This window comes from Oryzias latipes, chromosome 8 (assembly GCF_002234675.1).
Source record: "Oryzias latipes chromosome 8, ASM223467v1".
Classification (NCBI taxonomy): Eukaryota; Metazoa; Chordata; class Actinopteri; order Beloniformes; family Adrianichthyidae; genus Oryzias; species Oryzias latipes.
This window is the reverse complement of record NC_019866.2, coordinates 6,462,021-6,484,862: the sequence shown is the minus strand read 5'-3', so window position 1 is coordinate 6,484,862 and position 22,842 is coordinate 6,462,021. Positions and strand designations below refer to the sequence as shown.

Sequence of the window (22,842 nt, the reverse complement as noted above, 5' to 3'; positions counted from 1 at the left end):
AGTCATAACTTCACTTTATTGTAGCACACAAGAAGATTTGCGTGAGTTGTTTTAGTAATGAAGCCAATGTTATGAGAGATCAGGAGCAGAGACATCAAAGTACACAAAGAAGGAAAGAATGGTCTCTCATAACTCTATGAAGAACGAGCGTTTCATGGGACTAAGCAAATCCAGCTGTTTCATCAAGTTGAAATATTATGAATTTCCGACCGGAAGAGTTATTTTCAAAATAAAAACATCCACCACAGTCTCGTGCTGGTTGGGGAATATAGAGTACAGCTTTTTGTTATTTGTACTCCTTTAACAGATTTTTAACACATTGTGGGGATGATGATTCGTATTCTTATGGCTGTTGTCGGTCATTGATTTTTTTTCTCGTAATTTTGTTATTTGCTTCATTTGATTTATTTTGAAAATATATACCGGATCTAGTTTAGCTGGGCAAAACCGAACTGACGAAGTCGGAGAAAAGAAAAGAAATCAACCAAAAGCGTAAAGGCAGACGCTTACTTTTCAGGAGTGAAACCCCAAGGAGTTCGCTGTGAGACTAGAAGACCATTTTTATAAGCTACAGAACTCTGAGGATCTTGGGTAAAGAACTTTTTGTCCTCCTTTTACCCGAGTTTTAAAGAAAAAATGGTGACTTTTTGGTTTTTGTGTTTGACTGCCGTGATATCAGCTCAACATCAGGGGGACGATGGACTTATGCTCCCTCCGCATGGGTTTTGCCAGCAGATTTCGATCCCTTTATGCACAGACATCGCCTACAACCAAACAATCATGCCCAATTTAATGGGGAACCACAATCAGGAGGATGCGGGGCTCGAGGTTCACCAGTTCTTCCCGCTCGTGAAGGTACAATGCTCGCCTGAGTTAAAGTTCTTCCTGTGCTCCATGTACGCGCCTGTGTGCACCGTTCTGGAAAAGCCCATTCCTCCGTGCAGGCCCATCTGTGAGAAAGCCCGGCAGGGCTGCGAGGCTCTCATGAACAAGTTCGGCTTTCAGTGGCCGGAAAAGCTGCGCTGCGAGAACTTCCCTTTGCTGGGAGATCATGGACAGATCTGCGTGGGGCAGAACGAATCCTCCAGCCCCACGGCGCCCCCTCCACTGCCACCGGCCCCAGGGACTCGGGAGCTCCCCAGAGTCTCCACACATGAGAGGCCGTTCACCTGTCCCTCTGTTCTGAGGGTTCCCCCTTACTTGAATTATCATTTCTTAGAAGAGAAGGACTGTGGAGCTCCATGCGAGTCACCGAGGAATGGTGGAAATATGTTTTTCAGCGACAAGGAGATCCACTTTGCCCGGATGTGGGTTCTGATCTGGTCTGTACTTTGCTGTACATCCACTTTTTTCACAGTCACCACCTATTTAATTGACATGCAGCGCTTCAGGTACCCAGAGCGGCCGATCATCTTCTTGTCCGGCTGCTACACTATGGTCTCCATTGCTTTCATAGCGGGCTACTTCCTGGGAGACAAGGTGGCGTGCAATGACAGCTTTAACCCTGATGGATATAAGACCGTTGTTCAAGGCACCAAAAAGGAAGGCTGCACCATCCTCTTCATGATGCTTTACTTCTTCAGCATGGCCAGCTCCATCTGGTGGGTCATCCTATCTCTCACCTGGTTCCTGGCTGCAGGGATGAAATGGGGTCATGAGGCTATTGAGGCGAACTCTCAGTATTTCCACTTGGCGGCGTGGGCCGTGCCAGCCGTAAAGACCATCAGCATCCTTGCCATGGGGCAGATTGAGGGGGACGTGCTCAGCGGCGTCTGCTTTGTGAGTCTCAGCAACCTGGATCCGCTAAGAGGGTTCGTGTTGGCCCCTCTCTTCATTTACCTTTTCATCGGCACTTCGTTCTTGCTCGCCGGCTTCGTTTCGCTGTTCAGAATTCGCACCATCATGAAGCACGATGGCACCAAGACGGAGAAGCTGGAGCAGCTGATGGTGCGGATCGGGGTGTTCAGCGTGCTCTACACCGTTCCGGCCACCATCGTCATCGCCTGCTTCTTCTACGAGCAGGCTTTCCGGCCGCATTGGGAGCGGAGCTGGGTCAGCCGGAACTGCCGCAGCCTGGCCATCCCCTGTCCGGCGCAGAGCAGGCCGCACATGACCCCAGACTTCACCGTCTATATGATCAAATATCTCATGACGCTGATCGTCGGCATCACTTCTGGTTTCTGGATCTGGTCTGGAAAGACGCTGCACTCCTGGCGCAAGTTCTACACCAGGCTGACAAGTGGCAAAAACGGGGAAACCACCGTGTAGAACAGCCTGACGTGGTTTAATCAGACTATTTACTGTTTTGACCTGTCTGTTGAAAGCGGGGAAAAAACATTTCAATGATATTTTCGATATCTGAACTTAAAACCCAGAGAATTGTACCAAAAACACGAGAGTTCTGCTTTAGACAAGCTGTTTCTCTATCTGGGTCAAACGTGACTGAACAAACTCTTTTAATCTTTGTTTCCACAAACTCCAGGTGAGAAGTTTCCAACTAAATTAGAACACGAAGAAAATTAAAGTCACGTTGCTTGGACCTTTCAGGAACTTAAAAAAATGTAAATAGCACTTGTAAAAACTGTACATTTTTTTGTATTTAAAAGTATACGTCTCCTCACATCTGAAAATGTATTTGGTTTACTTATGCATCTTTTTTTTTCCTTGATCATTGGTCATTTTTAATTAAATAAAATAAAAAACAATATTCCAGCTGTTTGTTTAGGTATTCTTCAGCTGTTTTTTGTTTCATGACAGGTTAAATGATGTTGCTAACTTTACGGGATGACGGATCGTCATCCATGAACATCTGTTCCTGCAGACAGACAGGCAGCAGGACGGCAGATTCTTGGAATTTAAAGTGGAGATCAGCCTGTTAGCGGAAGACTGCAGGCTTCCGACAAAAGCAAAGAATGCAGTGAGGCGCTATCATCTGAATGCATCTGCTATTATTCACTCACCCCTTTAGTGTACACAGGGACTTCACACCTGACAGCAAGTTACACTTGGACACTACGTTACTTGCAAGTGATACTTTTTTCTTTGTTTTGAGGGGATTTTCAGTGGTTTTGGATGATCAGAGTTGCTTTGTGCCTCTCTCTCTCTGCTGAAACAGCCTTTTCCACAGTCTGCCATGGAGCTGATGGGAGTTTAGAAGAAATTGGATCCTTGTGCCTCAAAGCAAAAAGCTCCGCGCCACGGGCAGGCAGGCATCTGAGGAACGGCACGCAAATGTCACAATGCATGAACATTTATTAATATGGTTACCTTATAGGTTAGGAGGATGCAGGGAAAAAAAACAACTCAGATTTTGAATGAGTGTTTCTGATTTACATTTGGATCTTTGGAAATGGAAGCAGCAGAGGCTTAATGCCAGACATGGACTCACTGTACTCAAAACATTTCAGAAAAGTTTGTAGTAATTTACAACCTTTTCACAAGTTAAATGCTGTTGGGGTGTTGCTATATAAGAAAGTTTATATCTGGAGCCCAAAAATAGAAAAAGAACACTAATCGTAATGATGTGCGTGCAGAAAGTCACTTTTACTTAAGAAATATGATAAAATAGCAAAATCTAGAAGCAAGCATTCAAAAAAGGGAAAAATAAGCTAAAAAAAGCTAACTGCTTAAAAAATTTACTTCAAGTTGAATATCAAACAACCCCAAAATAAGTATTGGTTTGCTAGTTTGAAGCAAAATAGTTATTTTTAAGTTTTTATGTATCTACTTGTACTTTATTTTGATTACCACGATCAAAAACTGGCATAATAAGTGGAAATGACTGACTTATTTACTTTTAAAATAACGTCATTAAACTTGCACAATTTGAGCTTTTTTCAGTCTTAAAATCAGGTTTTTCTATTGTCAAGAGTATGGCGCAAAATAATTTTGACTCATTAAAATCATAATTTCCTTATTGCTTGATCCCAGCTCTTAATGAGACAAAAAATAAATCTCCACTGTGCTGGAAAGGTGTAAAAGCAAAGAAAAGTTAAAACAATAGAAAATCTAAAAAAGATCTTTGTAAGTATCAAATAGTTTGCATTGTACCTGTACTCCTACTCTGCCTGGTAACACCTCCTTTCCCCATGTTGGGAAGATTCAGGGGGGCCGGGGTGTGGTGAGTCACTGGAGCAGCACCAGGTCTTTGGCTCATGAAAGACAGTCTCCAGTGTGCAGCTCACTTCAAAGCACCGCTGAGACCTGACTGGCTCCTTGTAAACAGGACCGCCTGGCCTGAAGGCCCGCTTCCTGTGCTTAACTCAACTTAATGGCTGGCTTGTTGGGCTTTGCACTGAAGCAGGAAGGCAAATGAGGAGTTGGAGCGCTGGGGCCTGTGGGTGGGTGCTGCAGCGAGGAGATTGATTCTGGGTTTGAAAGAGGAGGGGTTTGGAAAGCATAATGGAAAATTTGGCACCATAGTGTTGCTTTTGTCTCTCTCCTTTAGAAAGCTCCAAAAAAAGAAGAATGTTATTCAGAAAAGACAAACGTTTGAGTTTCTTAATATTCAAATAAAACCAGAAAAAGTGTCAAAGACTCTGCAGTGCGTCAGCTTTATGTGCATGAATGTAGATGCTTGCCATCAATGCATTGAAAGCTCAGGAACAAGAGCAGATACATGTAAATAAACTGTGTTTTTAGTGGCAACAGTCTGCCATGCTGATGACTGAGCTCCTAAGTCATACATGCAGTGTTTTCTTGCTTGCTTGAGGGCAAAAAGGAACAAGCCAAGATTAGGGGTAAGACAGGAGGAATGCTCCTTAGGTTGATATTATGTCTTCACTCCAATGGAAGAAAGGTCTTGGCATGTCGAAAGAGGGATTAGTCAAAAGCGTCTTTCCTCTCACTGCTTGTGTGCTATAGTTTTTCCAGTTTTTACCAACAGACCATGACTTTTTTTCTTTTTACCTGTAGATGAATTGTGTGAAGAGTTCCTTAAAAACAAACAAAGGACTGAAGGGGAAAAAAAAGGAGAATCTAGACACGGAGTCTGTTTCTAATCAAGTTCTGGCACAAACTCAAGAAAAACTCATTCCCCAAGAGCTGAAACAGTTTGTCATACTTTATCCTAGCCATACGAGGGGAGCGGGGATTTGTGTCTTGGTTCTACAAATGTAAGCAGGAAACACAACGTATTATTTCTTCCATTTTATTATGTCTAAAAAGGGTAGCCACAGAGAAAAGGGCGTGTCAAAAGAAAGACATGCATTTTGTTCATAATGATCAGTTACCTTCATTGTGTAATCTCCAAAATCCCTTGAAAACTAGACTCCAATTCAGAACCCTAAACAGTGATTGCTATTTTTGTCCCAACATCAACACAGCCTAATAATAGAGTAACTAAGGCCAAACCTATCTGTCACAGTTAACAAAACCATGAGAAGAGTTGTGTAGTGTCACCGCAATCCCCCTTGTCTTTTATAATTGCATTATAGCCTTTTTTTTTAAATGACTAAACCAAGTTACTTCAAGAATTAGATTGTCAACTGATAAGTTTGTCCTTGAGGCCAAAGAACAGTACCAACAGCTACTTTAGGGAGATGCAGCTAATTAAGTTCTCCTCTTAAAGATCAAGTCTAAGAGTATCTGCACAAGATTTTCTGCACTGTATTCTAGGAATTCCACAATTCTGGGTTTAAAGCCAAACCATTTAACTGAATGATGAGGAAAGTGATTCATTCTATCCCTACTGCATACCAGTAGCCTATAAGTTAATGTTGAAAGTGTCAAACACATGTTATGTTAAATTTAAAGACCCCCTCCGATCATCTTTTTGTCTATTTTCTAAGCATTTTTGTGTGATTTTCTAGGACATCGTTTCTGCAGAGCAGCGGGAGTTCATTTGAAATTTGCCTCTGAGTTGTGGGCGGGACTGTTGGTGCGGATCAACCCCTCGTTAATGAGAGCTCTCTGTTTACACTCTCTTCAGCCCCTCACACGTAACAAAACTGGTGCAACAGAAAAAGGCGAGCAATATCGGAGTTATCCAGCCGTGCAGTTTTGAGCTAGACACCAGAGAAAACAAAGACGTATGTAGATCTATTTGTCTCCAAGTGGATGCATCAGAATGGAGCGGAGCTGGGAGCTCGTGGCTCGTCGTAGTAACTTGTACATCACACTTTAAAGCTTTTTCCAACTGCATTTTGGTATCTGCTCCTGATTCACAACAATTTAAATAAAGAAATACTCAGAAATGCAATTTTGAGCTCATTCTTTTAATATATATGTCCTGTATCATCAGAAAAAACAGCCAAAAGAACTTGTTAAAAGCATCAAAAACACACTTTTCCTTGGAGTGGATCTTTAAGGATGATATGGTGCCGCTGTCAGACTCCTCCCCCTCTCCTCTCCACTTGGCTGTTTCTCCATCCCAGCTGCTGCCACTTACTTCATCACCTCTTCTGCCTTCATAAGGAGCCTCTGGATTACCAGTCTTCGCCAGTCCGTTGCCCCTGATGGTGCATAGTTGGTCCTCTCGTCTCGTTCATGGTGTTCTGTCTCGTTAAGCCCTTGGCTAATTTCTGTCTCTGCTCATCTCCAGGGATCCATTGTCACAAGTGGTCGCCTGCATCAACCTCTGTCTGGAACCTTCCCTCCGTTCGCTCCTGTTGGTCCCACCTCGAGCCTCTGCCGTCTTCTGCCATCTCTTGGACCCCCTCCGACGTCAACTCCTTCCGACTGCCTGCAGAAAGATCCAGCAGTGACGCCACTCGAGTTCGATCTTCACTCTCTGGGAACCCTAGATCCTGCCCACGGTTTTCTGTCTGTTCACTATTAAACCCTCTTACCTGCCACTCTCGTCCTCCTGTGTTTCTTCCGGGTTCCAGCGTCTGGGTCGAAAAGTGTTCTGTAGCCATGACAAAGGATTTATTATTATATGACGTGACAACATGTATAGAATAAGCCAACTGAAATGTTTTTATTAATATTACTTGCTTCAAACTAATAAAATCAACACATTTTTCTGATGTTTTTTGTCGTTGCTTTGCAGAATATTCAAATCACATTTATCAAATGGAAACAAAATCATGAATCAAAAATTAAGGTTTGAATCAAACTGTGGGGAAAGTGAATAGTTGCATCCCCGCTGTTGTTCATAAACGTGTCACAGAGTGACAAACAGTCAAACACTCCCAGATTTACAGGAGTTCATTTTGGTGTGGAGGTTCCTCAGAGCTTGTTGTGCCGCTGAGCAGAAAGGTGCCAACAGCTGCAGGGTGGATATTCTCGGAGCCCCCCTTGGAGATGATAATAGCCCTAATTTGAAAGAGGGTGTAAAGAGGATCGAAGGTTTAGTGTTCACACCCTTGATTGAATGCAAGCATGAAACCCTCATAAACTTTCTGGAGACGATATGAGTGATAAACGACATGAGAGTGGACTCACAGTCCCAAATCTAAACCAGCTGGCTTATTTCTGTGTTTTTGGCCTTTTTTTTGGTGAAAACCATGTCAATTTGTTATAGTGTGGTAGAAACGTTTTCCAGGAGCTGACAAAAACTGAAGCACAAGCGTCTCCAAGCATATTTGGTGCACTAACGGAGGTGAAAATGTGTTTTTCTTTTTGTTTGTTTCATATAGTTATGCTCAGAATGAGAATGTGAATGTGGTTCATGTTTAGTCACACTTCCCTGCTTTAGTAGAGACTCCTCAGTCCAGCAGACAGAAGAAAAGATGAAGGAAAAGAACAGTTCAGCCTTTTCCCAGCACAGTCAACAAAATTTTTTTTTCTGTTTTATGTATTTTTGCATCTAAACATGAGAAACTGTGTCGATAAAGATGATAGCTCACAATCCTGCAGTAATGCAACATTTTGTAGTACATTTGTGAAGTACTTTGTTCTTATTTTTTTGTAAGAAGTCCTTTTAAAAACCAATTTACTGATAGACTATTATTACGCTTTATTTTTAGTTCTATTTCCATGCACGACTCCTCATAAGATGAAGCAAAACAACATCTGTTAGGAACAAGAAACTGTTTCCTTTTTCTATTTCTGCATTCCTCTTTATATCCTGGCTATCCGTGTGTGCAGCTTATGAGCATGGATGTAAAATTGAATTAGTGAGTGGCTAGGCTTCAGCTCTGTTGGTTCTCTGTAATTTCACTCATTGCACAGTCTAATCATTTCCATGTGAGCCCTTACAGCACAAGAGGGGCCTCAATGTAAAGGAGGGAGTCAGACACATGCAGGTTCACAAATTTTCTCTTTCGCAATAAATGACTTCTTAATGCACCAGACTGCACATTGTTTTTCTAGATCCCTGTGAGTCATTCCTCCTTCACCGCATCCAATCACAAATCTGCTTTCCTGAGTTTTAGCTGCTGCCTCTGTTCAAGGAGAATCACAAGAAGTTCGGCACATCTAATTTTACAATCATTTGTGGTTTTCTTTAGATTTATTAATAGATTTTACAGTTTTTTGTGGTCATCAACAACAGTTGAGATGCTGGTGGATCGAAGAACCAGACAGAGATTTTTGTGTAAAACACAAACATAACTTTTGGCCCAACATTCAGAAATACTGCACCTGAGGATACAGTTTTAGTAAACATTAAAATAATAAAAAGTATAGCATGGACGGCCTAACTGAGACTGGATAAAAAACTGAAACATCTCTGAAAAACATTTGCAGCAACAACCCCATCTGGTGTTTCAGTTATGCACTGCATCAATATGACTTCTGCATGAAGAAGCATGCAAAGATAAAACATATATTGGCAACAAAATACACAGCTTCTTGGTTTCCTGACAATGCTATTTGCAAAATTGCTGCAAATTTGAATGAAAATATTAAGAAAAGGTTTAGGGGAGCAGCCTTTTACTTCAATAAAAAAGCTGTATTATGCGGTCAGAAAACATTGCATGTTGTGTTCAGGCTCAGATTGTGTTTAAAACAGACAAATTCACTCTCTAGTGGGTTTTGAATGTGTTCCCCATTACTTGTTTGATTTTGCTTCTGAGCCTCTAAGGAAATAACCTAATCTAACCTTTAGATGGCGCCAGTTTCTCGGTTCTGGTGACAGTAGCTTCAGCCAAAATCTCTGCCAGGTAAAGATGTTTCAGATTTTATCAATGGAAATTACGTTTTATTCGAATTGAATGTTCTCCATTGCTGTTTTTAATTTTCTTTCTACCTGTAACTATCCAGCATGACCCCACAGCATTCTTTCTAATGTTAGTTCATTTGAGTAGTGGAATCAACAGATCAGCTCTGCATGTATTTTTCAATAAGAAAAGAAAAAGAAAATGACAATTGGCAATGTTTATCAGCATAGACGTGTTCCGATCAATCCCAAAAACAAAGCAGAGACATATGTAATAGATATTTCTTTATTTGTCTGCTCTTCAAAGTGTTGAGATTTAGAGATGTAGTTGACCTTTAGTTGCATTAAGAAGGGTTAAATTTTAGACTAATTTGTTGTGTCATTCACAGTTCTTCTTTAGTTAGGCCTACTTTCAAAATGTATCATATTGAAAATGTTTTTACATATAAGGAGCTGTCTTTGGACCTGTCCAGGGTTTCCTTATCAGTAAAACTGTGGTACAAGAACAAAACGAAACAAAAACAAAGATCCCGAAGAAGACAAATAAATGGCATGCGTGTGTACGTAAATACACATTTTTATGTATTATTAGAATAACTATTTTCTGCTTTAAATGCAATAGGATTAAATTAGTAATTTGGTTTAATCCCACCCAACCACAATAAGTAAAACAAGGCTCTCAAATTAGATGATGTAACCTTTTCAGCACATTAAAGAATATAGTATTTAACATTTTTCAAAACAAAAGTCATTTTAGCCACTTTATTTTTAATAGGATATATAAGACTTCCAAGACAAACTTTCATCAAAAATTATCCTACAAATCTACACTAAGATACTTTTTCAATATTAGCTCCATCAATATACTTTGTGATTTTAGCAAAAACCATAAACTATCCTAGATTCAATGAAAGCTTATAACTATCAGACAAAATATTTAGGTTTAATTTCAATATCTTCTACAAACAGTTTTTCCTGCAGAAAAAAATTGTCTACAAAAAATAAAAAAACTTTCAGTGCATAGACTGCAATGTCCTTTATATAAATACACATATAAATGAAAATAATAGGACTTATATAATGCCTTCTGGGACTCCACATTTAGGCCTAATAGTCCTGCATTTTGAGGAATGACCTGTAAACGTTAGTGTTTTATAATAATAATAAGAAGAAGAATAAAACGTTTTATTTGTTAGGCGCCTTTCAAGGAACCCAAGGTCGCCGTACATAAAAGTGAAAATAAAATAAAAGCAATAGAATGAACAATAAAATATACATAAATAATTATGTAAATAACTGGTTAACCGGGTAAATCCCAGTCCTCTCACCCCAAACAGATATAACTTTGAAGTTGAAATAGAATAATCAACAGTCATCATTTTATCATAGGTCAGAAATAAATCTATTTTTGTAGACTTTTTGTCTCAAATGTTTACTAAACTCAACAATACTCAACAATATAATCAAGCCTGGTCTGGCTGTGGGATGCATACGTGACCCTCTGAACTGTAGGCTCCCGTTCCTGTGCGTAAAGAAGTCAGGTCGTGCGTCATAACGTGTCGGAGCTGCAGCGCCGCTCCCGCTGTGCGCCCATGTTTCGTAAACACAGCACAAGTGGATCTGTCCGAGCATGGTCGCTGAGCCTTCGGGGGACGTCCTGTGGTGTTTGGAATTCTAACACTGAATGTCGGCGTGGGGCATCTGAGGAGCAGGCCTGTTGCAGCGCATTGACCAAATTGTCACCTGCAGTTATCAGCTTTTGGAGATCTTTGAGGAATTGTTGGAGAACCAGGCTACCATTGATCTACCGATGAGACAGCCAGCGGGGAATATCTCTGACATGTAGGGGTGTAATTGTTCCAACAAAGTAGGTGGGTGACAGCTTTACTCTGAAAAGTTTCTTCTGGGCTTTCCATTTTTTATCAATTGCTTTCATCTTCTAACATTTTATCCGTTAAAATCTGAATCCAGATTTAAAAACATGCCTGTTTTAACTACTTTAACTAACTTATTATATTCTTATGCTGTTAAAATACATTTTTTGTTAGTTTTTAATGATGGGTAGTTTATCACTTCACTTGTCTGATAGCTTGTGGACACTTTGTGTTATGCTTTTATAGGAAAAGTGCTATATAAATAATGTTTGATTTGATGTGGACAACGAAAGTTCCATGTTCTGGTTAAAACATAGTGCAGACATGTGTCCAAAGAATGGTGAAATACTGCCATTTCACCATTTTTTGGACACAAATCTGCACTGTTTTTTTTTTTAAATATTGTGCTGTAGAATTTTGTGTGAAAATGCACACTCAAAAAAAAAACATGCAGAACTAATAATTAATTCTTCTGCAAGAGGGTCAGCCCACTTCCCCTGCTGTGTTCTGTTTTCTACACAGGAAGCCGTCAGGACTTATTTTAAGATTTGTGTCAAATTTCATTAGAAACAAGTTCATATGTGCATGCACCGTCCAAATATGGTAACTTTTACAGCAGTTTTTTTTACCCAAAACTGCCTTGTTTCACTTAAAATATTAGAAGAAAATCAAGAAAACAATTTAATTGAATGTGCTTTTGACTATGTTCACATTGAATAAACAGATGACCTCCAAATTAGTTTGTGTGCAGGCTTTCTTTTTCTTCAAATGGTAAAAGGTCAGATTCACTCTCAAACTCATCTTTATCAAGCTCCAACAAGAATGTCTTTGTGTGAAACCCTTCAGTAAATGTTTGAATTAGGATTTTGCTCTTGGAAACTAAACAATCCCCTCACTGAGTTATTTTGTGTGATCACTGATGTGGAATTTGGGAATTTGGGATGGGAGTAGATTAGAACGATCTGCTGCACATCAAATATGCAGCACTTAAAAAACAAAAAACTCCTATCTTTTGTTTAGATTTAGTGCAGTGAAGCTGAGCATGTATTCTCTCAATAGTGCGTTGTTTGATTTTATTCAAAGCCCTGCTGTTCTCCCTTGGCCTGACCGTCTCTGCTGCATGTGTTTTATCAACAGCAGGCCCCTATAGAAACTTCTCCCGGTTACTGTAGTCATGGATGAGTCTGGTAAAGATGTGCAAAGAAGCTGCTCAGTCACCAAAAGCCACATGTGATTTATAAGGTTAATGTCTTGCAACCTAAAGCTGCACCTAAGCAAAATAAAAAGAGGGAAAAAAACTTTTTTTAATGGAATTACTAAAAAGAGACACCAATGAGTGACAGTGCACATCAGCAAGCAGTGGTGGATTCAACAAACAGCACACTGAGTGACCTTTGGCTGGGTAGGTAGATAAGTCACATCTCCACCTCCCTTTTCTGCTTTTCCTAGGTCATGCATTGCGAATGTCCTTTATCCATGACAATAAAGGTAAGGGTTTGGATTCTACTGATTCTGAGGAGATAAGAGACACTGCTGTGTAGGTGGGGCTATAAAAGTCAAGTGGGAGGGTGAGAAAACAGAGGTTGCACATGTACAGAATTGTGTGAGGAGTGAAGACAGAGCTTCAGTGGGCTAGCAGAGAGTGACAGAAGCAGTTACAGGTTTTGTTTTTTTGTAGAAAAGAGTCTGAGTGGCAGAAGTCCACACCACAGAAGCTAAGAAAGGAAGTGCGATAGTCAGGCCAGGAAATGACTTTGTAATTTATTTGTTGCTCTGCTTACAGACTCAAACAAACATGAATGGCGATGGCAGCCAAAAGCTTTTTGTGTCAACCTTCAGGATGCACATCAAGCCCCCGAATGCATTGTCTGCACAAACAAGTCGGCTTAGAATCATCGATTCCCGGACCCCGGTTAAATGCTCAGAAACAGGTAAGACCAGGAAAACAAGCTGGAAACAGTAACTAAATATTTGGAACTTTCTTTAGGAGGAAAGTTGCTGATAGCATGTGTTTTACCATACTTATGTGACATTTCTGAGCAGGACAATGACTATAACAGCTAGTGCCCTTGAAATACATTCAAGTTGCTTTACTTTCATTTAGTTTGTTGCTGTAAAAGTTAATATCCGGACTTGTTTGTTGTGATAAATTGAATTTTTTTCCTCTAAATTTCCTTAGCAAATGTTTTGGATAAACAAAGGTTATTAGTATTTTAACTAAATAATGAGTTATGTCAATACTTGAGGCCTCTTACTGTTCTTTGTTTTTTTTTGGATCTAAAATATAAAATTCAACTGTTATCTGGGGAAAGCCTATAAAACTGCTCTGTACAAATTAAAATGGTTAAAGGTAAGAAAAAGGACACCTTAAACTGTCTGTCAGAAAACTTGTTTTACCCATAAATAAATGAATCTAGTAAACTGCAAACCTTTGATTCAGCAGAGTTCTATAAAACAAAGAAGGAAATGAAGCGTAGAAACTTCATTTCTTCAGTTCAAAGAGGTTAAATTCATAACCTAACAAGAGTTAGGCCACCTCAAAAGTCATAAAACAATTTAACATTGCAAACAGCAGGTACAAAAATAAAACTGGACCTTTTACCTGCATTCTGTTTTGTGTTTGCTATTAAAAGAAGATGAAAAAAAAGGTCTCACTACCTTACAGCTGCATTTCGTTTTTCTTATTCTCTTTACCCACAAAGGTTCCTTATCTACTTTTTCAACAACACGTTAGAACATCAGCAATTACATGGTAGAGGGGAAAGTAAAATTCTTTGGAAAATTAACCCACGGATTCCAGCCAGCCAACGGCAAAAGAATTTTGCTTTAGGCAGGACTCAAAACACTTTCGTTCAAAGCATGATAACGCAAAATTGTATTTACAAAAAACAACAACGGGGCTGCCTTGATGGAATGCATTTATAGTCACGGTTGCTGTAATGACTGTGGCAGATTTAACATGAAATCGAGTTATGAATCGAATATTTAACCACAGATGAGCCGCAAGATTCTGTGGAGTAAAAGTAGCTTTCCTTATTAATCTTTTTTTCTACTTTGCAGAGTTTCGTTTAAAAAGTCTGGAGCCCCCCGTCTTCATACAGCCCTTGGAGGACTGCTGTGTGGATGAAGGAAGTGATATTGTGGTGAGAGGCGTTGTTAAAGGGAGTCAACCCATCACAGTGATGTGGCTACACAATGGTGAGCAATTTACGCTGGTGTATCTGTGACTCTTGACTTAAACCTTCACCTTTGAAAAGGATTTGTTGGACCCCCCCCCCCCCCCCCCCCTCCCCAGATTCTGAAGCATTGGTCTTTAGAGTAAATTGGTAGTCGAAAGATTGTAGATTTTAGGATTCACACCAATGTTTTTAGTGGCACTTTTCTAAAAATGGAGGACAAATGTTGTTAAGCTTAAAAGTCGGTTTCTGGGAATTTCTTTATTCAAATCATTGTGAATCACGAGCAGATGATGGAAAAAGCTTGTAGTTAGGTAAAATCTACAATCGGCAAGCCTCCAGCTCCGTGCTGCAGTATATTTTGATGTAGACGACTAGATCTGTGTACTTCTTCATTTTCCTCGTCTGAGCTGGCATCCGGCTCAAAACTGTCCAGCTGGATGCCACCAATATGGCCATTTTTGTTCCAGGCTAACAGCCCCATCCAAAAATCAGATACAAATTCCTAATTAACTACTGCTGCTTTGCAGTAACTATGACCTAGAAATTGACACAGGTTTATTTCTTCATTTTACCTAAAAAAGGGATGATTATAATTACAAGATCACTGGGAACGCTTTTACAATAGATCAAAAAATGATTGGAGTGGGACTTCAGGACCAGATTCAGTCACAGAGCAGGTGCTGTCAAACTTCTGGCGAGTTCTCATGCAAATTACTTTTTGTGGCGACTCCTGACGTGTCGACAGAACCGAAAAATGTATTTAAAACTTTAGAAATAAACTCGACCAAACAGGAGATCCCAATAATGGAGCCTCTGTCATGGTTAGTTTATATATAATAAATTGGTGGCGACTTCAATAGGGCAAACTGGGGGGAGACTTGGCAAAGTGTTTGCACTGCCAAAACAGACCCCCCCAGAAATGAATCAAAAATTATTAGAATTTTTGATTTTTGATCCATATAACTAAAAAATAAATCTGCCAAACGGAATATCTTACCAAGAATTCTTAATTGAGGAAGAAATTCTGGTCACTAAGTTCTCTAAGCTACATTCATGCCGCCCTTGGCAACATTCGAGTTTGCATTCGAGTGATCACTTCCTGTTAGAATTCCATTCGAAACCCTCATGTTTACCCATCGGTACGAAAGCTTCTACGAACATTTTTGGGCTCTACGTAGAAAACGTACTGCCATCGTGCTGCAAGTCTGAACACCATGGGCTGTATGCATGTTCTTGAATGTGTGTCAAATGCCCGATGTGAACTTAGCTTTTTTGATAAAATCATTTTCTTTTCAAGGCAAAAATTAGACAAGAAGAACGGTCTGTTTACTTTGATTTGATTCCGTTTTTGCAGTGTGTAATCTACCCAGTAACATAAAGTAAGAAAGGGGGGTTTGATACTTCACTGAAATGAAAAAACTGGGAAATCATGTGACCATAGACAAACAAAATGATGCAATCCAACAGGAATTTCACAAACATCATCCAAAACCAAGAATCTTGTTATTGATATCAAAGACTTTATGTTTGTTTTTTTTACGATCAGGGGAAGCAGCCCATTTTGGGAAAGCTTGCTTTGATGGCAGAGAGGTGAAATTCGTTGTGAGAGAATGTCTGCCTGAAGATGCTGGGGCCTATACATGCCTGGTGGAAAACAGTGCGGGGAAGAAGTCCTGCAGCGCGGCTGTATGCGTCCGAGGTGAGCAAAACACCATTCTAAAAACTATTTATAAATCAATTGCTCATGAATTCATTCTTTTTCTCCATTCCTTGCATCAAATGTAGACTTTGAAACTAAATTTAGTGGTTTGAAGTTCCCCATTTCACCATCTAAGAGCATTGAGGCCAACGGAAAGTCATCACCGACTCGCAATGAGTTGCAGAAATTCAAAGGATCCACCTGCAGCTCACCTGTAAGCCCTGACAGGCAGAGCCCAGTGTCGTCACCAAGAGGTACGAGGATTAAAATGACTTCAAAACTGTTTCTTAACTTGTGTGTATTCAACAGTTCAAGGCTATCAGGAAAAAAAAGTCAATTTCCTCTTTGACTGTTTCATGTCTGTTGAAAAAACCGCAATGCAAACTCTTTTTGCATTGCATTTTAAATATTTTCTGCACATCAGAAAAATATTTTACATATGTTTTTATAATTCTTGAAATATTTCCTTTACTCTCTAAAAGGAAACAAACTTCCTGTTTTTGTCTGATTGGCCGTCGTGAAACAGACATACCAATCAGTCAAGACTTCCACACAATGTAGCCTTCTGAAACACCCACAACAGTTCACAGTTCCAAGTAAACACCATGTAGGGAAGTGGACATTGCACACAACAGTACAGCCTGGAGACTGATAGCCATAGCTGGAGTGGAGACACACCTTCATCCCATGTTTCTTGCTGCCAAAACCTACCTGCTCTTCATCTGTTTCTGCAGTCATCCCAAAGAAGAGAGCCAACTCAGCAACAGGTGAGGAAAACTGGACTATTTTTGCCCCAAAACACTCCTTTTGTCTTAATCTTTCAGTAACTGTAACGCTGTAACTGTGCTTTATTCTAAATAATAGGTTGAAACGTGTCTCCTGTGTCTGTTTATTTAACCAACTTATCCTTGAAAACTGCTGATAGGGAGGTAGTTTTAGCTTATCTTCCGTTTTTTAGGTTTTATTCTTAATAAAATGTTGCTCGGGCTGTTGGAACGTTCTGGGAAACCTGCCCCAGGGTGTGGGCTGCAACAACAAAAGATTTCAAAGTGAACCTTCAACGTCACATCTCCTTTGTTTTTGTTCTTTAAGTTTGTCACCTGAACTGGACGTGGAAAATGGATGGAATTTTTCTGAAGTACTTTAGGCTCAGTTTTATCAGATTTGCCGCATTCAAATTTGCCATCTTGATGTTGAGGTATTTGAATAATGACAGAAGAAACTGGCTGGAGGAAACTGACAGGTCAAATATGGAATTTTTTTTTGTCTGATAAGCCATGTGTGCATATTTGGTGCTTTCAAGCTAAGAGCAGGTACATTTAAATCAAGTTATTGCTCAAGGGCTGGCTTGTTTCTGATGGATATACCGGTACTTGCTTAATGCCACAGTTTCAAAAGAAACGGTCATATTCTGGGTTCACATTCAGTCAACATGCATACACTAGTTTTCATGTGAGAAGACAGCTTTCAGTACACGTTCCAACGAACTTTTGCGACCAAACACGGTGATGTGTCTTCGCAGGCCCTGTATTACATTTCACAAATCCACCACAACACCTGGAGGTGAAGGCCGGGCAAACTGCCAAGCTGTCGTGCTCTTTCAGAGGAAGCCCCCCTGTCGCGTCCTGCTGGATCAGAAACAAGGAGGAGGTACTTAAACACAAAATATCAACTTCTTTTGTATCAAAATACCTTTTTCTCATTATTCTTTTGGCCAGCAGGTAGTGGATGGTACAGATCTGTGGACGGAGAATACAGATGAGAGCACCACCTTAGTTATTGCAAATGCTGAACCGCAGCACACGGGTCGCTACACTGTGGTGCTGAAGGACCGCAAAAGCTCAGCTCAACACACACTTACCCTTGCTGTCATTGGTAAGGTCTAGCATATTGTGACCAACAGGAAGACAAAAGTGGAGCAACTTTCTGAAATCTCCTAAAAATGTGTCCCCCCATCAGAGAGACCTGAGCCCCCGGCTTCGTGCCCTGTGGTCTCCCTCCTGTCTGAGTCTAGTCTGGTGCTGTCCTGGTCGGGCCCTTGTTACGACGGCGGCAGTGCCATAGTGGGTTATGTGGTTGAGGTGAATAACCAAGGATGTGCTGAGAACTGGGTTGAGCTCACTGACCAGTGTGAGAGCACTTCGTACATAGTGTGCGCCGGGCTCCAACCGAATCACGAGTACTGCTTCAGAGTGAGGGCCTTCAACCCTGCGGGGGTGAGCGAGCCCAGCCCGGTTTCATCAGCAGTTAGGATGGAACAGAAAGGTGGGTTGGAATGGGTCATAAAACTGTCAAATCCAAGACATAACAGACATTTATTCTTGTTTTATTGTTTCTTTTTACTTAGATTGTGAGAAGCCAGACGACCCTAGTCCAGAGTATACACTCGTCACTATAGACTCAACTCATAAAGTCACAGATCACTACATTCTGCAAGAGAAGTTGGGGATGTGAGTATCTGTTTTTTACATATGGATTTCCTTCAGTTCAAGCCTAAGGGGATTTTTGGCTCACGGGGATCAGAAAAGTGCAGAGAAGAGAAATCTCTTTCAAGAAATGGAATGGCTGTTATTACAAAACAAGCATGTACAGACATGAAAGTAAAAGTAAAACAGTTGCAATTTTCTTTTACTTTAATTAACCTCATCTTATCGTAACGGATAAGTAATTCATAAGCATCTGTTTAGAAGGTGCAATGCAATCAGCAACATTTGGATTAAAGACCCACTGTGAAGGAAATTGTGTTTTTAACATTTTTCTAAAAATGGAGGACATATAAAAAAAACAAAGAAAAAGCTTAAAACTCTATTTCTGATTTTTTCTTTGTTCAAATGGTTGTAAATCAGGAGTAGATGGGAAAAAAAATGCAGTTTGAAAATATCGTATTTATGACAGAAAATACACTGGGCGGGGCACAAGCTCCCTGCTGGGCTCCATTCCGATGCATCTACTTGCAGACTAATGGATCCATGGATGTCTTTGTTTTCCTCGTCTGAGCTGGAATCTGGCTCAAAACTCTACAGCTGGATAACTCTAATATTGCTCACCATTGTTGTTGCTCTAGTCATGTTAGGTAAGGGTTGTGAGGGGCTGTAAGCTAGCTGAAGAGCGCGGAAACGGAGAGCTAGAGGCAACAGGGAGAGGAAAGTGGAGCGGTGTTTCTTTATGCCACGCCCACAACTCAAGGGTGAATTTCTGATGAACTATTGGCGCTCTGCAGAAACTATGCCCTAGAAAATAAAACATAAATTAAATAATAATAGATCAAAAGATGATTGAAATGGGACTTTTAATCTTAGCTGACCCCTGGCTTTCTTAGGGGGAAATTTGGCCTGGTGTTCAAGCTCACCCACAAAGAGACGGGCCACGTGTGTGCTGGGAAATTCTATAAAGGACGCCGAGCTGCAGAAAGAGAGGCTGCACGCAGAGAGATCGAGCTGATGAACCACCTCCATCATCCCAAGCTGGTTCAGTGTTTGGCTGCTTATGATCACAAACCTGAGATGGTCATGGTTATGGAGTTGTAAGTGTCAGATCCTAAATTCTCATTGCCACTATGACTTCTACATGCATTTTTACATGTTTCTCTTTTCTTTTCTGCAGCATCCCAGGCGGGGAATTGTTTGAGCGTATTGTTGATGACAACTTTGAACACACTGAGCTGGCCAGCGTGCGCTACATGCAGCAGATTCTGGAGGGGGTCGCCTACATTCATCAGCAGAAAATTGTTCACCTGGACCTCAAGCCTGAAAACATTGTGTGTGTCGACACCAACGGTCACTCCATTAAGATCATTGATTTTGGATTAGCTAGCAAGATCGGTAAGTAAAATGGCATTTCCATTTTGTTTTAGGAGCCAATCTAATGCTATGTACTGTACATGTGAGGCACGATCAAGACCGTGCTAATCGCAGGTTCACTCTGGACTGTCGCTACCCGATACAAGCACATGTACCTACAAGCACATGTACCTACAGCTGGAAGAGGCTTAGTGCAAAATGTTGAAGCGGGGAAAATTTTGCTCCAGGCTTTTTCTTTCACAGCTTTTTTTCCATATGTGAAAGACTTGGTGTCAAAGAATTCTGACTGTCCACAAACTACAATTATTAATTTCTCCTCCATGATCAATTTTCAAACGGTTGGCACTTCGTTGAATTGAAAAGGACGCTATCTATGCGTCGCTACCAAATCTGAGTCTCTGATTGCTCAAAGTTCAACCAGTTTAACCTTCAACACGTGTTCAATTGCCATACGTTATCTATGTAAAACCTAAATATTGACTTCCAATACTTGTATGGTGACGTGTGTTTTTAATGTGGAAGCTCGAAATGCACGTTTACATAGACTTTTAATTGGATGCGGTTACTGGAACACGGGTTGCAGAGGGCAGTGTGAATCTAGCATGAGAGTGTTATAGCTATCATATGGCAATGTATCTTCAACAGATGATAAGACACCTCTGAAGGTGATGCATGGAACTCCCGAGTTTGTTGCACCTGAAGTTATCAACTATGAGCCTGTGCATTTGGCCACTGACATGTGGAGCGTTGGAGTTATCTGCTACATCCTGTAAGTCACTCCTCTGCCCTTTCAGAGTGTTGATAGAGGTGCCAAGTCCAATGCAAATATAAATTGATGTTGTAAAATTTTGTTTCCAAAAAGCCAAAGACACACAAGTTCTTAAGTATTTAAATATTTGGAAACGGTCATGCTTTTTCTGCCTGAAAACATGAAAACTTGGTTTCTAGAAGCTTCATCTCCCATAAAGACATGAAATGAGTGTTATTTTTTATTTGCCTGTGTCGTATATCTGGTATGTGCCTTTATTTACACATAAAAGTTGATTTATGTCACATCAGGTTAGTATTTGTTTTGTGGTTTTTGTGTTTTGCTTTATCTAGATTTCCTGTCAGTCAAAAATTACATTTAAATAAAGCTCGTTTGTGCCACCTAGTGGCCACACAAATCAATTGTACATGTTTTCTAAGTCGACATCTGCTCCCCTCCAATTCTGTGTCCAGGCTCAGTGGAGAGTCTCCTTTCCAAGGAGAAAGTGATGCAGAGACTCTGGCCCTGGTCACATCAGCTCAGTGGGAATTTGATGAAGAGAGCTTTAGCGATATAACCGAAGAGGCCAAACATTTCATCAGCTCCCTGCTTGTCAAAGTCCCCAGGTGAGAATTCAAGCACAACACTTCCTCCAGACGTTGACCTGAATCAGCCGCTCACAATTGTCTATTTACAGGCGACGGATGTCCTGTGAAGAAGCCCTCGCTCATCCCTGGATCGCTGCTTTTGATTCTGGAGACCTCACCTCTACAAAGAGTCTGTCCAAAGAGAAGATGAAGAGGTTTTTAGCCAGGCAAAAGTGGAAGGTAAAACCCAAGCAAAAAGAAAACATCAGTAATGTTGAGTTTTTGCTACTTCTTTCTCTTCATGTATATAATTCTGTCTCATAGAAAGCTGGAAAGGCCATGCTCGCCCTAAAGAGAATGACTCTGTTGTCTAAAAGTGACAGCTGTGTGTCTCCAACAACCCCTGGAGAGGGTGAGAGCTTTGTGGACGTCTGTCCTATAAGAATATCTTTTTATTTTCAAGATTCAACTTTGTTTTTGTCTTGTAGTCTCACTCATGAGCCCCGAAGCAAAGTGCGCTCTACAGTCTTTGGAACTTAAGATGCAGGGTCCACCTGTGTTCACGCAGAAGTTGGAAGATCAGACTGTAACTCAGGGCTCTTCTGCCCGTCTGTCCTGTAACCTCACAGGTACATGCTGGCTTCTTTAAAACTGCCCAATCTTTTGTTTTTTACTTAAAAGTGTCACTCAGCCAGAATGTTTTTGCCTTAAGAAGAGTCTCAAATATTTTCACACGTAAAATCTAAGGATGTAAATAAAAGAACAGTTCTGCCAGACTTTTATGTTGAAAATATTTAGTGAATTTTTTAACATCTCCTAAAGATCCACATCTTGATTTGATCTGATCTCTGCTCAGTCGAACTCTAAATTCTACCGTCTGTGCAGGATATCCTGACCCAGAGGTGGTGTGGCTGTGTGGAGATGAACCTCTGGAGGAGTCCTCCGCTGTGCAGATAGAATACGATGAAGATGGATGCTGTGCACTGATTTTAACAGACGTTTGCATGCAAGACACCAATGTTTACACCTGTAGAGCCACCAACGACCACGGGGAAACCTACTGCTCTGCAAAACTGACTGTTCAAAAGTAAATGCATCTCATCTAAACATGCAGAGAGGATTTCTGTGGAAGATGTGTGTGTTTTGCATTGTACATTGTTGCAGATGGAGGAGGATGTTTCTGCTCTGACTTATACCTAAATATTGGCTTTAACACAAAGTTTTAGGTGGAACTGTGAAGCTTTCTGTGCAGCTACAACTTTGAATAATTTCACACATTTTCTTTTCTAAGAAATTTGGTTTTCAAATCATCACTATTTTATCTAGAGAATAAAGTTATTGAATAGAAAATCCTGTGTTTTGTATATAAACTGTTTTAATAATCTAAAACTCGAATAAAATGTATCTTGTTTGTTTTTTTGTTTATTAAACCTAAAATTAGTCTTATTGTGTTGATAAGATTTCCTTATATCTTTATTTGTAAAGCACATTTAATACAAAGGTCTGTACAAAACATTTTTCCACATGAAAAAAATACAAGCAAAAACAAAAATATATATGAAAAAAGATCAGTTGTTATGTTTCTGTAAAGAACACATAATTGTTTATGCTTCAGTGTTTCCATGCGGAAGTTTTAAAAACTTGCATCGTATCCATCTGTATTTTTATTCATAAATTTCCAAAATAAATTTTTTTATTATTATTATTCAGTCATCTAGACCACAATAACACAAACCATTTATTTTTAATAGAGTGCCTGTATTAGAAATACAAAAAAAAAACTACCGGTACTCTACATTATCCTTTCCATATCACAGGATGATAAATTATATACTTTTCCACCTATTTTTGAATGTTGGCATTCCACGGTAAGAGAAGTTTCAGAAACTACTTTATTGTCTCATGTTTCTTT

At 40.2% G+C, this 22,842-nt stretch overlaps 2 protein-coding genes and 1 long non-coding RNA gene across 6 annotated transcripts; all 3 read left to right on the top strand.

Moving 5' to 3' along the window:
* Positions 1 to 439: 439 nt before the first annotated feature.
* Positions 440 to 2,714, top strand: fzd2 (frizzled class receptor 2). The gene is made up of 2 exons (XM_020705151.2): positions 440 to 591; positions 680 to 2,714. The coding sequence occupies exon 2, from the start codon at positions 706 to 708 to the stop codon at positions 2,266 to 2,268; it is 1,563 nt and encodes a 520-aa protein (XP_020560810.1). The 5' UTR covers positions 440 to 591; positions 680 to 705; the 3' UTR covers positions 2,269 to 2,714.
* Positions 2,715 to 6,290: 3,576 nt separating this feature from the next.
* LOC105354530 lies at positions 6,291 to 6,794 on the top strand. Its single transcript, XR_909129.3, has 2 exons — positions 6,291 to 6,458; positions 6,542 to 6,794. It is a non-coding gene; the product is annotated as an uncharacterized LOC105354530 (long non-coding RNA).
* A 3,845-nt stretch (positions 6,795 to 10,639) lies between these two features.
* Positions 10,640 to 22,376, top strand: LOC101171917 (myosin light chain kinase, smooth muscle). 4 transcript variants are annotated; one of them, XM_011477962.3, is made up of 19 exons: positions 10,640 to 10,914; positions 12,367 to 12,405; positions 12,701 to 12,848; positions 13,978 to 14,115; positions 15,643 to 15,795; positions 15,882 to 16,049; positions 16,530 to 16,562; positions 17,318 to 17,445; positions 17,517 to 17,670; positions 17,755 to 18,060; positions 18,143 to 18,245; positions 19,115 to 19,318; positions 19,399 to 19,616; positions 20,241 to 20,364; positions 20,817 to 20,969; positions 21,041 to 21,170; positions 21,255 to 21,342; positions 21,419 to 21,559; positions 21,816 to 22,376. In XM_011477962.3, exons 2-19 carry the CDS (start codon positions 12,370 to 12,372, stop codon positions 22,019 to 22,021), a joined length of 2,631 nt encoding a protein of 876 aa, XP_011476264.2. In that variant the 5' UTR covers positions 10,640 to 10,914; positions 12,367 to 12,369; the 3' UTR covers positions 22,022 to 22,376. The 4 variants fall into 4 exon arrangements, with proteins under 4 accessions (XP_011476264.2, XP_020560807.1, XP_020560808.1 ...); XM_020705148.2 differs by having other exon boundaries at positions 17,514 to 17,670; XM_020705149.2 differs by lacking the exon at positions 12,367 to 12,405 and having other exon boundaries at positions 10,640 to 10,910; positions 17,514 to 17,670.
* The last annotated feature ends 466 nt before the right edge of the window (positions 22,377 to 22,842 follow it).

Coding starts and splice junctions, on each gene's coding strand:
- fzd2 (XM_020705151.2), top strand. CDS start 706: ATGCTCCCTCCGCATGGGTTTTGCCAGCAGATTTCGATCCCTTTATGC.
- LOC101171917 (XM_020705148.2), top strand. CDS start 12,370: ATGCATTGCGAATGTCCTTTATCCATGACAATAAAG. Junction 17,671..17,754: donor ACTTACCCTTGCTGTCATTG/GTAAGGTCTAGC, acceptor TCCCCCCATCAG/AGAGACCTGAGCCCCCGGCT. Junction 20,365..20,816: donor GGAGTTATCTGCTACATCCT/GTAAGTCACTCC, acceptor TTCTGTGTCCAG/GCTCAGTGGAGAGTCTCCTT.